Source organism: Microplitis mediator, chromosome 2 (genome assembly GCF_029852145.1).
Source record: "Microplitis mediator isolate UGA2020A chromosome 2, iyMicMedi2.1, whole genome shotgun sequence".
Taxonomy (NCBI): Eukaryota; Metazoa; Arthropoda; class Insecta; order Hymenoptera; family Braconidae; genus Microplitis; species Microplitis mediator.
Window position 1 is genome coordinate 7,401,433 of NC_079970.1, and position 15,694 is coordinate 7,417,126.

General features: G+C 34.6%; 1 protein-coding gene across 7 annotated transcripts in view; it reads right to left on the reverse strand.

Moving 5' to 3' along the window:
• LOC130664238 (bridge-like lipid transfer protein family member 1) overlaps nucleotides 1-14,609 on the reverse strand; it is a 28,495-nt gene extending 13,886 nt beyond the window's left edge. For 4 of the 7 annotated variants that reach the window (XM_057464097.1, XM_057464095.1, XM_057464096.1 and 1 more), the window contains exons 1-8: nucleotides 14,355-14,608; nucleotides 13,433-13,826; nucleotides 13,208-13,351; nucleotides 5,340-11,692; nucleotides 3,986-4,111; nucleotides 3,130-3,268; nucleotides 1,826-2,077; nucleotides 12-265 (exon numbers count right to left, since the gene is read on the reverse strand). In XM_057464097.1, the coding sequence (XP_057320080.1) occupies nucleotides 12-265; nucleotides 1,826-2,077; nucleotides 3,130-3,268; nucleotides 3,986-4,111; nucleotides 5,340-11,692; nucleotides 13,208-13,351; nucleotides 13,433-13,685 (7,521 nt within the window). In that variant the 5' untranslated portion in view covers nucleotides 13,686-13,826; nucleotides 14,355-14,608. Of the gene's footprint in view, nucleotides 1-11; nucleotides 266-1,825; nucleotides 2,078-3,129; nucleotides 3,269-3,725; nucleotides 3,790-3,985; nucleotides 4,112-5,339; nucleotides 11,693-13,207; nucleotides 13,352-13,432; nucleotides 13,827-14,354 lie in introns of all 7 variants that reach the window. The other 3 variants (XM_057464098.1, XM_057464099.1, XM_057464100.1) reach the window with 3 other exon arrangements.
• Between the last annotated feature and the right edge of the window lie 1,085 nt (nucleotides 14,610-15,694).

A 15,694-nucleotide genomic window follows, 5' to 3' on the forward strand; every position in this document is an offset into this window, starting at 1 on the left:
ACAATATTTACCCAATTTCCTTTGAGATTACTCTTATCATTGTCTTTGATAAATTCCTGTTGCTTTGCCATCCAGCTGTACAAGTCTTCTCCAGCATTGATTTGTCGCGTTGATTGATGAGTCGTCGGCGATGTTATTTGATCTATACTACCAGTGCTATTTGGACTATTGTGACCTCCAGAATAAATACTAGGATTTGAACCCAAATTATGGGACTGCAAAACCTGAATTTGTGGCGTTTTTTCTTCCTGAAGTGTTCCGTAGCCTGTTAAAAAAATTGTTTTTCATTGACTTTAAATTTAAAATAAATAATAATCAAATATTATTGACCAATTTGTTGTTCTTTATTTAAAAATAAGTGCAATCGTTTTTTTTATACATTATGACAAAGCCAATAGAAGCAATGACGGCTTTTTGAGCGGTAATATTGACAGGACAATTATAGACACTACATGTTGTGTATAGGCCTCCTTTGGGTATTTATATATATGAACTCTACCTGTTTTTAATAAACAATTATTCAATATTGTAGATAACGTTTTTGAATCAATTACACCAGCGAGTATATAACGACAGATTGATGATATTTTTTGTACTATTAGATAAAAAATTTCGAGACAGTCGTGTAAGACAAAAATGATTTCACACTTGAATTTATTTGTGTCGTTAATATTTTTATCACGATTTTCTTTAATTATTATTTTATTTCAAAGGTTTAAATTGGCAACATGCACAATGTGATGTAACACCATTTTCAATTGATTCTTATCTCAATTATTAAGACAAATCGTAAGCTTAAAGTGCCGTACTAAGTGATACTTTTTTAAAAATTTTATTTGAAATTTAAAGCAAATAATTTTAAAATATAAATGAGTCACGAAAATTTATTGAAATTCGCTGGTTCATTTTGATGACAACTGAAGACGGATAGTAACTCCCCTACGCATCTATTTAAATAGTTGAGAACTGTAATGATATTTTACAAGTGATCGAACGGCCGACGAATAATAAATATCATTATTCAAAATTAGTAATTTAGTAGAAAACTGAACGAATTGAGTGAGTTCACAGATAGTATATCTCTACTTGTTTTACTTAATTGATTGTTATTTTTAAATTACTTTATTGTTATCAGTCATTACCATTAATCAATACCTACATATCGAGGTAATTTTTTTCTACCCCCGCTATGAAAACTGAAAATTTTCAAAAAAAGGGAAGTTATTGGTTTCGGTCCGATTCTTAAAAATCGAGTTTTTAGGTCCTAGGAAGCTCTTCCTACCATTTTCATATGGTACGCCCGCGTGTGTGTTTGCGTGTTTGTGTGTGCGTATTTGTGTAAACTAATTGTTGTCGTACAATATCTTTGGAACGAATCAACCGACTTGAACTTCTTTTGTGGCAATCGAAAGGGCTTATCAAGACTTAGATCTGAATAGATTTTGAAGTCGATCGGTCGAATAGTTAACGAATTATATGAAAAATACAAATTAACAAATTTTTTTTTTAAGTGTTTTTCGTATAACTCATAAACCACTTGCCCGATTTGCCTAAAAAATGTAATCACTTCTGAGTCTTGATGAGCCCTTTCAATTGCCGCCATATACTTTCAAATCGGTTGATTTGTTTTAAAGATATCTTATGTCAGAAATAAATTTTTTCAACTAAATGTATTTTTTTTTTGTCCAAAAGAAGACAATAAGCTCAAGAAACTCAAAAATTACTAATGATGTTTTCGAGTTCTTTAAGCTCGAAAACAGCGGGAAGTTTTGGGGTTGGTTTTTTTATTGGAATAAAGAGTTATATAATTTGTTAATAAACTTACTGATATTATTAGGATCCCGTGGCTGATTGAACAGTCCACCGCTTGCGAGCAATGGAAATACAATACTCGCCCGCGAGCTAACGGGTACCTGTGTAGGTTGCAATGATCTCCCTCGTTTGTGTTGTGCGACAGGTGGCGAGGGAGACGTTAGTGATTCTGGACCAGTGGGTATTGGTGTAGACAAAGGACTAGTTTCACGACCACGTGGAGAACTTACTGGCACTGTCAGACCATCACCACCACCACAAACACCTGATTGTTTTTTTTCAAAGCGTATTAAGGTTTAAGATAAGACACCACAGTTATTATAAACAATTAAAAGCATTTAGTTATATATATGTATAAAAAAAGCACATATATTTTTATATTAAGGATTTTTATGAGTAACATGCTTGGTCAGTTGGTTTAGTCTACGAAGCTCAAAGCGGTGTTGAGAATTGTTAATTATTTTTAAATTTAAGCGGGACCACTTGTGTGAAATTTTGAAAAAATCAACTTTTTTTGCACATTTCGATAGTCTATACCTTCAAAAATAACATACTAAAATTTCTAGTGCACATCTCGAATAGTTTTTTTGAGTTGCAGCGATCTGAAGAACAGCTTATCGGTTTTCGAAAATACAATTTTCAAAATTGCTGCAGTTATGACTCGAAGACAAATCACCCGATCGATTTGATTCGAATTGCAGCTTCTTTTATATATATATATATATATATATATATATATATATATATATATACATACCATGAACCTCTAGTGTTCCGATCGAATCAAAAATGTAATTTTGGCAGGCCAAAAATCATCAAATTTTCGCGCAAAATTTGAAATTTTTTTTATAAACTCCACCATTTTCTTAAAATTCAATTTTTTTCCCAGCCAGAGGGTCATGGTACGCAAGTACCTTCTAGTTTAATGAACTTTTTGGTTTTTTTATTTCCGCTACTACGAAGGTCGCTATCACTGCAGCAGTGAGGGACTTTTTTTTTTTTTTGAGCGAATGAATTTTGAATTTTTTGGTCCAAAAATTTTACCTCATATTCATTATATATAACAAATATATCCTCAAAACATTAAAACATTCCATGCAATAGTTTTCTTTAAAAAAATTCCGAAAAATCATCTTTTTCCAGGCGATCACACTAGTGGTTCCCCTTAATAATTATACGTGTAGTGTTTAATTATACTGTGTTGAGAGTATACTTGTACTAAGTTTTAAATCTGTTCCATGTTGTTTTTTTTATAATTTAATTCGTTTGATTGATTATTCAATGGGAAGACTGTCTTAAAATTGTCTTTAAATATACCTGTACTCTTGTCCTGCCCAGGCTTGGCCTGAGTATGCTTGTAAATGTGATCCGTGTTGATGAGCATCGCGCATTCATCTGTCACCTCCTGATCGTCACCGTCGCCTGCACTACCTTCACCGTCAGTCAGCAAATTTTCCTGTGTACGAAGCAAAGCAAAACACTCGGTGTGTTCAATTACAAAAGCTTCTAATATACGTGAATTAACTATTTGTGATTCATTATTTTGTTATTTTAAATTACATATTATTTGTACATAACGTAATTTGTTTATTAATTACGTATTTTATTTTTTTTTTCTAAGGCAGAGTTTTATTTTTTTTAAGTAAAATTAAATTATATGAAAATGTGTGAGCGGAGCTGCAATTATATTTAATTCCTTTTTTTTGTGTATGTGCCTACTATTCTACTACCCATTAATGAAAATGATTTGTAATTACATAAAATGATAATTATTTTAAGTAATGATAAATAAAATTAACAAAAGGCTCCCTTGTGCTGAGGCACAGCGCGTACTTTGTTAAGCGATTAAAATTTCTCTTGTGACAAACGTTGTGTTGAAATAAAAAAAAAAACAAAAAAAAGAAAACTCTTACGCCTTTTTGAATTGTAAACACTATCTTCTTGCTCAGCTTTTGTCACGTACACAACAGATTTCTCCTACGGAGATTACTTATTCAATTATTTATTATTTTGTACTGTATTGTAATCAATTATTTATTTATTTAATTATCAAAAAATTACTTTTCACTGGTTTAAATATTTTTTTCTATTGTGAAAATTATTTTATCTATCGATCTAGATTAAATAAAAAATTAATGAGTATTCAAAAAAAAAAAATAAAAATAATTCTTACGTCTTCGGGATCAGAGACTGCGAAGGTAACATTGAGTGGTTTCACGTGTTTCGTTTTGTAATTGTGTTCTAGAAGAAGTGGAGTATACAATACATTTTTCCACTGTCTACTCAAGACGATAACTCCCTATAAAAAATAAATAAATAAATAAATTGATTTTTATTGTATTGGATAATTATTTGAAATATAAGGTACCCGCGGGTAATGAGGCCTGTCGGGTAATAAGGTCTAAGTGACAAAAATGATATTTAAAATAACCGCCTCCGTTAAAGGTTACTCTAGTAGAAGGGTCTTGCATAGAGATGTTACGACAAGTTTATAGAGTCCCGATACCACGTTCCCTGTCTTTTATATTTGATCATCCGTCATATGATGTTGTAGCGCAGAAGAAATTATAAAAAACAATCTAGTCTTCTGACTCTTAAAAAGGATACTGATAGTTTTAAGTGCTGTTGAGCAAAGCAATCTAGTCTTCTGTCTTTAAAAAAGTATTGTTGGTAAATTTAAGTGATGATTAATCTCTAATACCAATTTTATTAAGTATAATTAAACTATTCCAGTTTGTTCAACCCGTAGGCCTTATTACCCGACCGTAGTAAAATAAGGCCTATTCGTATGGTGTTTGTAAAAGTTTAATTTTTTGTTTGTTTGTAGTATAAATTACCATTACTTCATTATATTTTATGGCTAATGTATTGAAATAAAGATTAATGATACATTTCGATAATTAAATGCAATATTTTCGATTCTATTCAAAATCTCCCTTAGCTAGGTCTTATTACCCGCCGGTATCTTATGAACTAGGGCTGTGCGAATCGAGTTCGAATCCAATCGAATAAATCTATTCGAATCTTTTCGTATTATTTGAATCTTTGCGAATTATTCGTCAATTTTTGAATTATCCGAAAGTTTTTGAATTATTTGTAACTTTTCAAAAACTCGATTGAAATCGAGAAAATTTTGGTCAGCTTTCAAATATTCAATTTTTATTTAATAGAGAGTTTAATTTTTAAAGTAACCAAAAATAATTTTTTCGTAGATTTGTGTCTAAGCTCTATTTATCTCTGACAAAAATTTGAGTTATTTGAAAAACTATTACAATTTTAAGTCGTTTAAAAAAAAATTTTGGAATTATTCGTAAATTTTCAAATAATTCAAGAATTTACGAATAATTTGGAAAGTTTCATTCGAAAAATTACGAATAATTCGAAAACGTACGAATTATTCGATTCAACGTTCGAATCAAATCGAACTATTCGATTAGGTACGAATAATTCGTAAGTTCGAACTATTCGCAGACCCGTAATATGAAGCAACAATGAATAATAATTAAAAATAAAAAGTTAAATTTTACTTGACGAAGTGTAGACAAAAGTGGAACTTCATCCTCACGAAGATTATCATTGATGGCGTCTAAATCTGACAACAGGATATACTTTTGTAGAATACTGCACAGCTGGCAGGAAGGATCTTCTTGAAGAGTTTTAGCCAGTGGTGTAAGTCTTCCGTATCGACTTTTAACGGGCATGTGAATACCCTGAACATCCAAAGCTTCAGCCATTAAACAAGCAACGATAGCCGTTGACCTTCTGTACATACAACGAAACATATGAACAATACGTATTGCAAATCTATTGCTGGGATTCATCCAGGCATTTATTGCTGGTGATGCCGTGCTCAGTAGGTTCCAATCAAGTCGCGTGAAATCTATTTTTCGTGTTATAGGAGTACGTGGTGGTGCAGCAAAATTAAACCAAACTGTTTTCAATTCAATAACACACGATACAGTATTACCATTAGTAACTCTCGTTACAAGACTCGTAGATGTAGCACTTGGATTTATTTGGGGATTATTTGCTGCAGTAGCATTCACGGGAGCTGTGTTAGCTTCAGGTTCAGTGGTAGTAGGAGCTGATGTGTTGTCTTCATCATGACTCTTAACGCTGTCAGTGTAAAATATTTCTGTTTCTGTTTTTTTATCATCATGCCCATTGTCGCCTTTTTCAAACTGCGACCTTTTTACTATTTTTAATTTAATTCCCTCAAGACCGCATTCAAACATAATGAAACCTAGTCGATCTTCTCCACTTCCGAGGGTAAACTCCTCCGTGGCTTGTGGCGGTCCCTGTTGTTTATTACTCTGTTTGTCTTTGTCATCTGTCGGCTGATGTAAATAATAGTCAATACATTTCAACGGTGATGTTATTCGCGTACAGGTGAATAATACCCGCGAATAATGTGCTGGTATCGCTGTAATGACAGCGTCTTTTAATATCGACGATTCATTTCTCAGCCGACGTAATTGCGAATGCATTTTCCCAATATTAAGTGTCACTATTATTTCTTCCTGTTGTTTCTCAGATGTTTCAATCCAAACAGTCTCACCTCCGCTGATATCTGTCACAACAGCAGTACTCTGGTGTGCTGGTAAAAATGCTTTGCTTATTTTATTAACTTTTTTTTGATTAGGTAACACTGGGGGTTTATGAAATGTATGGACAACTTCACGTGCTTGTTTCCCGATGTAAAATCGTGCTGTCACTTCGTCAAAACAAATAGCAAAAAGTGAAACACACGTGAGATCACGGATATTGTCCAATGCAGAGAAAGAAATTATTTCTTCAACTACAGAAGCTTGTAAAAGTGTGATATTTATTTTAGGTAAAATAATACTCCCTTGCATTTGAGTTGTTATGCTTTCCTCGTAAACATTTGTCTGTAAAATTTTATTTTTGTCATCCCCTAAACCATTTTTAATATTTCTTTCAGCTGTCGATCGTTTGGAACTCGTTTGTACTTGGCTCCAGTATGACAAACTCTGGTCTTGTTTTAAAATATTGGCATCTTCGACACGTGAAATACATTCACTGTGAAGATGATTTAATATTGTCAGTGGATGTAAGCTTGCAAGAGTAGGCGTAATGACATCGATGAACCGTTGAAGTGATTCCAGTACCATCGGACTTATCATGATGTCAACGTCCCCTTTTAATTTAATAATAACAGTAGTACTTGAACCCGTTTCATGCTGTACTGTTAGCAATTCTTCTTCATCACGCGTATTATTATCATCTTCACCTTCCGATTGTATCAGCGTTGAATTGTCCCAGAGATAAGGATGGGTCGGTGTTTTATTTGACGAACTGGCCATCGGTGATGTGTCATTACGAGTTACCATTTTTAGTGAAGTGAATCCCTCGGTAATGACCTCAAACTTGGGAATAAATCGGCCGCCAATGTAGACCAGTCGACCGTCTTCAGTTCTACGAAACATGGGCGTAGTAAAGGCATCACTGGCTGATGTAAATGAGGACTGAGTCCAATTCGAACACTTTACTTGAGTTAAATGACTTACGTAACTAGACATAAGCAGGGGAGAGTCAACAATCGGTTTGTTGACTTGCATATGAAGATTAACAAGCGCCATGTCTTCTTGTGATGATACTGCTGATATAAAACTTGTTGATGATACTGAGTGGGTGTCTGAAGAATCGTTTAAAATCCCGTTCTCTAAAGGACTGCCCTCGGGTTCGGAAAAATTATTCTTCACAATACGCGGACTCCTACGTGTCTGTTGCGACTTAGCTCGTTCTAGTGTGTGCGCTTTTTCACTAATAGTGACTCCAGTGTTAGCAGTGCTCTCAACAATCGACAAATCTGATGAATACTTTTTCTTCATGCTGCCATTACGCGTTAAAACAGGACCGGCACTTACTATAGACTGTCGTAAACTTGACGTGCGACTACCGGCTAACCCATGACTAGTGTCTTCATCAGCAGAATAAAATGCTTCTGAATGATTCTCTGAAGACATAGATATAGTTCGTTGTACCTCTTGCTTAAGACGTTCTTCAGAGCTGGATTTAGTTCCTCTGTACAATGATTGACGTGAGTCCGAAATATTGACACCGTCAGCACTCTTAGCTGTGGTGGGCCTCGACGCATGTGACAGCTCAGATGATACAGCCGGCAGCGACTGCGGACTGCAACTCTGCTGTAAATTATCTGTCTCAGGTGCGTTGAAGTAATCCACCGCGAGCTTCGAGTCTGATACACTACTTTTTGGAGCACTATCTATTTCAGGTACACTCAATATTGATCTACTACGTTCACTGTTTAGCTTTGAGTCCGAGTCTAACTTTTGAGGTAGTTGAGTTATTGGACTTGCGTCAACAAGACGTGAGTACGGAACGTCTTTTAAATTTGATCCCCGAATTGATGTATACGAGAAACGTCTACCTAGAGGTTTTCTATCACTTGCAGGACTTCCTGATGCTGTACTGAGTTTTGTGCTTCCGTCCTCAGTGGTCGAGTCAATAGCAGAACGTGATCTCTCGACACTGGGCTTTGATGACTGCGTGCCTTCTTGGAAAACTGTGAGTTTTAATCCTGGAGCAGGCTGATAAATATCCTGCAGAGACACGTCTTGTAAACTGTAAGGCGGCGTATGAAAAACTAATTGATCGTCATGTAAAATTGACTGACCAAATCCTTTTTCTTTTCCCGTTGGATTTATTCTGTACGCCGCGATATTTATTCCATCTTGTAGATCATGATAACTGGGTTTGAAAAATCGTGACCCGTTTTTATTACTTCCAAAGAATGTACAGCCACCTATGCAGCCACACTTGGTGGATTTTACGCCACTTTCTTGAGGCCAGAGGAACCAAAGTCTTTTGGTAGCTTCATCATGAGTTTTTAAATATTTGTTTTGAATAATATGAAGATTGTGTTCAGGTTTAGGTAATGAAACAGCAGCTTCAATAACAACTGGACCCATTGAAACAGAGCCCACTTCAAGCCATATATCAGAACCGTCACCAGACATTCGGCTGCTTGCATTAGTATGTGATCTAGCACTTCCTGTTGTATTTGTGTTACTTGTATTTGCAAAATGTCCCGCAGCTGACACAAATTGACGCGTTAATATCGTTGGCATTACGCCAGTAACACCAGATTTAACTTGTTGTCCGTGTAAATTACATGTAGACACGCGAATCGGTGATATCCATAGCTGAGTTGCTGTGCCAGCTTCCTGTAAATAAAGATCTATTGCGTCAATTGCCACGCGTGTCATTCTATACTTAATGTCTTCTGAGCTGGGACACCTGTAGTGATTATCCGGATCACTGTCAGGACACTGCAGTGGTGGTAGGCCATGATGACAGTGATGTGGTAGCCCAGGTGGTCTCATTAAATTCTCAGTGTCTTTGGCTGTCAGCAGAAACGTCTCTAAGGATGTTATTAAATGATGCAGTTGAGGTGATGTGATTTTCCCACCAAGTTTACCGAGTTGTACTTCAATTAACCATGCGTACTCCAGGGTTTCTTGATCTAAACTACGTCCCTCGCTACTGAACATTGCGTGTCCACGTACTTGAAGTGCGCTTAGCATCAGGTGTCCTTGACTCAAGTGTTTTTCTTTATTTGATCTGACAACATTGTCGGTGATGAGCATTATCGCGGGTGAAAGTAAAAGCTGAAGCTCTGTTTCTTTGAATCCCTTACGCATTTCAAAGCCAAAACGTTCTAAGAGAATGACAGGACACGGCGGATCATTTTCATTGCAGTTTTTAATTAAATGCGCTTGAATATCGTGCATTGTTATACCGACGGTTACTTCGAGAGGACGGTAGTATCGGGGATCAAATGTTTTAGATCGCGCTTCCTCGTCTTCCACTGATGCCTCAACGCTACTATTCTGCGTATCACGATCTTTGCCTCTGTCAGCTGGATTATTTACGGACGGTCGGCTTTGCTGCATGTCTGTAAACGTCTGGTAGTCACCGAAAATATTTTCCTTCAGGTGGAGGAAATTTTTTATAAGAGATCCGTAGAGGATTAGCATTGACGGGCCGATTTCCAGTTCCAGGCTGACTTTGTCGGGTGCAATTGACTGCGGATCGAATTTCTGATTACCGTCTTGAGCCCAACGCAGTCCTGGAGATTTTCTACATCGCGGAATCCTCATTGGAGACAGCAGAATTTCTTCTTTCTCGGGCGTTGTTATGTTCGCCTGAGGCGCTGGACCCAAAGGTGGACATGGGTGATACGTATAGTTGATACTGAGAGCAACTATTGGTACAGACCAGCAATCTATCCACCCTAAACTCTTCTGGCAAACATTTCTCCATTTTTTTAATCGCGATAAATCCGCGATGTGTTTACTTGAACCGTCACGGGTTATTATTTTAGCATTTTTATCTAGGGCTAGCAACACTACGCGATTTGTGTTTACTTCAGGTAAATAAAATGACAGGTCAACACTTTCACCTTGTATCCAAAAACGCAATGGGATTGTCACTGGTAAATATTCCGTAAAAGGCAAGTCAAAGGAGAGATCAAATATTTCACCGCAAAATGCAATATGTGCATTCTCTTGATTTTGCGATGAACAGTCAACCCAATTATATTCATTGCAAATAGTTATCAATTCAAATTCTTTTAATAATAAACTAAACTTCCATGTATAAGGAACAAAATGTAGAATATCAGGTCGTGATTTACTCGCCCAGTCGTTTATCATATCTTGAAAAAATTCTTTATGCGAGTAAACTAAATTCGCCGTAGCTTTGCATCCAGTCAAATTTAACATCCACTCTTGATGATCATTCCACCTTATTGGATAGTGACACTTTATACCAAATTCTAGAGTTTCACTTTCAACAAGACTACGATACTGAAGACTCGTCGTTGCTTCGAGATGCAACAATTGCCCGGTTATTTTAGTTGTATATCCGTCTTGAAGAACAATCCATGGCATAGTTACTTCTAAATAAGATCCAGGACCAACGTTTATGTGAACTGCATTTGTTTCGCGATTTTTACTGAACAGTATATCGACAGTGGCTTCATTAAGAGTAGACAGACGAATATCAAATGACTGGACTTGTCGTTTGTCACCGGGTCTTGGTGACTTTGTTATTTTCATCGGCTGATAATCGTTTGGAAAAAAAAATTTAAACAAATGTTCGCGTTGTCGATCAGCCCAAGGCCCGTAACTAAAGTCTGTACCTTTACCGCATTTAACATCAATACCCCAAATTGGCGGCATTGCTTCAACCATATCACCGTTTGCTAATCTAATCATCTCTGGATGCTCTGGCACGACTCCTGGTTCATCCATATAATAATAAACTTCCATATTATTTGAACTGAGCACCACGAAACCTTCACCCATGTAGCGCGGCGGATCATCAACCATTCCCGTGTATTTAGGACTTGGCGCTAAAATAACTTTGAAATTTTCGGCTTTGCATTTAGTAAAATGCATAAAGTGATCGTGTCTCGATGCCGCTGGTTTTGTGGAGTAAACAAAATGCGCTTCCTCGACAGTTATCGACAATGTCGTTGGTACTAAACGATTACCAAATACTATTCTCCCGGTACATATATCCAACTTAATCACAGGTATTAAATCACGCCATGTACGTGCCAATACATGGGCTTCTTGTTTACGTATATTCTCCATATGTCGTGACACGTCCATGGCATTTATTTGCTGACGTACTTCATTGGCCGCGTTGTTAATTGACTCGCCATCACGATCATCGATATTGACAGTATGGTTAATATCGTCATCGGGAAACATCTGCGAGGATAGGCCGAATGTTTTTTCTAAATGGGCATACAAATCGCAACGATTGTACACGTGAAGCTCAAATCCATTTAACATCACCGAAAGACGTGTATCGGAATGTGAAAGATCTAAAATAATAATTATTATTTATTATATTGAATATAAATAGAAACTTTATTATATTTCTTCTCATGATACCAGCATTGAAATTTGAAGTTTCAGTGTCTCTACAGCCAGTTGAAACAAGATAATTTCAAGCCGATGCTGCAAACAACTACTAGCGAATTCGTACTTCACAAATGCCTGCATATAGCGGGCAGAAACATGCGTGTTTCTACCCTTGGGAAAATCATTTTTACGACCATAATTATAATGAATAAAATAGTATATTACACACCTAGGGAAGGAAAGCAAGAAATGTCTCAGATCACATGTAATTGTTGGCCGAGGCGAAGCCGAGGTCAACAAACATGTGATCTGAGGCTTTCTTATTTACTTCCCGAGGAGTGTATACTATTTTTCTCCTCGACGGAGGCGGAAAGCGGCAACTTTGTTTTGCACAGCGGGACGAAAGTTGACGCTTTCCGCCCGGAGGTGAGAAAAAAATTTTTAATGTCAAGTTGGTCGAAAGCAATATGTATTAAATTCAACAATATGAATAGCACAACATATATGTATATCGAGATTAATTGTCTCTTCAAAAATAGTATACATCTACTATTCTTATTGAATTACTTACTGAAGGTGTTAGTAACTGTTCAAGTTTCATTTTGAATATAGCAGTTTCGTCTGTGTACATATCAAACTCATCAGTATAGCTCAATGTACATTTGCTATATAGACAGCTTATTACTAGTACGAGATACCACTAAACAGTATCTAGTTATTCAATGTACAACAGTTCATTAGATGTTTGAAGATCAGTTAGTTTCGACATATTGCTTTCGACCAACTTGGTATTAAAAATTTTTTTATAACACATAATACTTATAATTTCTGCTTAATTATAAATTGCAAATGACAATTTAAGCTCATGCTAATAGTTGATCACACCATTGATCTTAAATTAATTTATTTCTGACTGGCTGTTGACTCTGAAACCTAAGTTCCAATGCAGGTAATCATGAAAAATCTAGTGTGTAACTCAGAAAGAAACACGATTTCAGACTGCGGTCGCGAGTCAAAAAATAAATTCGGATTTAAGTCTCAAACAGTATAGAAAGTTATCCTAGTTTAGTCCTCAGAGTAGTAATTACGACCAATTTTACCACTTTGAGGACTAAACTGGAATAACATAATCTGGACTAGAGCTTCAAAATACTCAAAACATACAGGAATAATTTTATCCGCATTTGAACCGAAGTCCGAAGTATAACTTTCCATTCTTTAAGGATTTTGAGGTCTTAATTATAATTTAAAATCGATAAATTATTCGCATATAGACCTCGTAGTTCTCATTGAGGATTTTGAGTACTAAAGTAGAGTTACTTGGGCGGCAAATAAAACATCAAAGGAATCGAGGCTTTTGAGAATTAAACTAAACTTTGTTTTTTGACTCGGGTGATGTCAGTCAACTTCATCCTGGTCTAAAATCGTTTTGTTTCATCCCTCGTCACACAATATACTATTTTTTAAAAAATTACCTTCAGATACATCTTTGGGAACATAACTTCTCCACCATCTAAATATTAACCAACCGTCTTGTATTCTTAAACTATAATCAGTCGTGATATAAACTATATCTCTAAACATTATTTTTCCACTTAAAGCACACAGTGTAAAGGATCCTAAAAATTTAAATACAAACACTTGTTACTGTAACGATAATTAAAATAATTAAACCAATGATAATTAGAGAAACAACTCACCAACTTTCACATATCCATCTCTTATAACAAATCGATTTAACAGCCGTGTGATAATATATCCTATAACTCTACTATTGTAATAAGTAATATAGATGACCCACGATATTGCGGATACTAATGAACACAGCAACCAGATGAAGTTGCTGTCCATTTTAAGGTCATCGAGGATAACATGGTCCGAATAATTCCAGTATGCCGGCTCGATCCCCGAAAAGGATGGGGCTGTACTGTTGTACAGCTCGTAGTCCGCCATCGTGATGCTTGTGGCAAGATGATGTTGTTAATGTTGATGATTATGGTGGTGGTGATAGTAATGATTATGATAATGAAGATGATGATGGTGATCTATTGATCTCAGCTACTCATAAAACTAATTCCCATCCTCTTAGCCGGCCTTAAACAATAAAATTAATTATATTAAATTGATCAATTGACATTTATAAATTTTAAATATCAATTTATTTAAATTTATTTTAATTTTAATTCATTTACTTTTAAATGGATACATAACCTGATGGAATATTTTACACTTTTAATAAAAAAAATACTTACACTCATTTACATTATGTATGAACGGAAAAATAAAATATATAAGTATGACTCAATGAGATTATTCATTTTTATCAGAGTTATCAATTAATAACATGATGTACAGGCTGATTATTTCCATTATATAGAGATGTTTTTTTAGCAAAAAAAAAAACAATAATAATAATTACGTTATAAAACTTTTTCACTGTGTAATTTATGAATTATTATAATATATAGTAATGATGTTATGATTACTTGGCATAAAAATAAATAAGAGATGAGTAATAAATAATTAAGTGTAATATTAATTAGCAGTTTGTTGTATAAATAACTTGTGTGCTAAAAAATTATTGATAGTTTTTTTTTGAAAATGACAATAATTATATCGTACCTCTGACACTTTACATTACATTGTTGTCGTGATATTTATTGGATTTAGTGTAATCGGTGATATCGCATTTAGCCTCATGTCAAAGCGCTGTCATTGCTGTTAATGCAAGACACAGCTGTAGTAGTACACATTCGCACATCTTATCTTTTAATTTTCACATACTCCATACTCTCACTATATTATTATTATTATTTCCATGTACTACTATTATTATTGTTTTTATTACCCGCCATTGATAATTGTTCCCAGAAATATCGTGATAACAGGGATTATTTATTGTACTATTGTTATTATTATTATTATTTTGCTAATTTTGAAGCGCCATCAGTTATCGATAAGTTAGAAACCGTGTTTTGTTTAAATTCGAATATTGGCGGGAAGATTTGAATTAGATAGTAAAGGAAATTCGTGGCTAATACCAACGGCCTGAATGTTTCAATCAAACATTTGATATTTTGAACTTAAAAATTATAGATTATTACTATTTATATTAAATATGTAATAAAAATGTTGATAAATATAACAATGTAATAAATAATATTTATCAAAAAAATTTTGTCCCCTCATTTATTAATATATATTGTAACGAATGTGAAACTGATCTTTAAAATTTTTGAATAGTTAGAAAACAAATGCCTTCTTCTCTTGTTTTATAGATGCGCGACTAAAGTCAGTCAGTCTTATATTGACAACTAAACAGCAAACATCTGTATTCAATAAACTATATCGTTGATTGCCTTTCTTTTACTGCTGTTAATTATGGTGTTGTTATTTCTAATTTAAGTGTGTTATTATTGTAGTGTATAAGTGATATAAAATATAAGTTACCAGTTACTACAATATTTGTTTATAATGAATATATAAATGATCGTGTTTTTTCATTAAAGACAATGAGCATATTTGTTTATAGAAAAAAACAACGCAGCTTATGTAGATAGCGTGACAATTGAAAAAAAAAAAAAGATTTTTTTTTAATTATACAAATTAAAAAATATAAGTATGCCTACTCTAAGAATCATAGGGTGTTCAAAAAATTTTGTGAGATTGAAATTCCACAGGGTGTAGTGGACATTAACACAACGCAGTGCTGGTCCTTCGGTCGTAGCTACACTTCTACATGCCCGGCTGTGAATAACGTGATATATGCTTTGGGCGACGAAAAGAGATAGTAAAAAACTTTTATATATACTCTTCAACTATGAGAAGAAGCATTTGCGAGAAAACTAAAATTTTCTGCCACCTAGTGGTAGTGCCTAACAAATTTATCATTTTTCAATTTCCGATTACATTCCGAAATTCAGATTTCTAAATCAATATTGAAAATTTATTTAAATACTCAG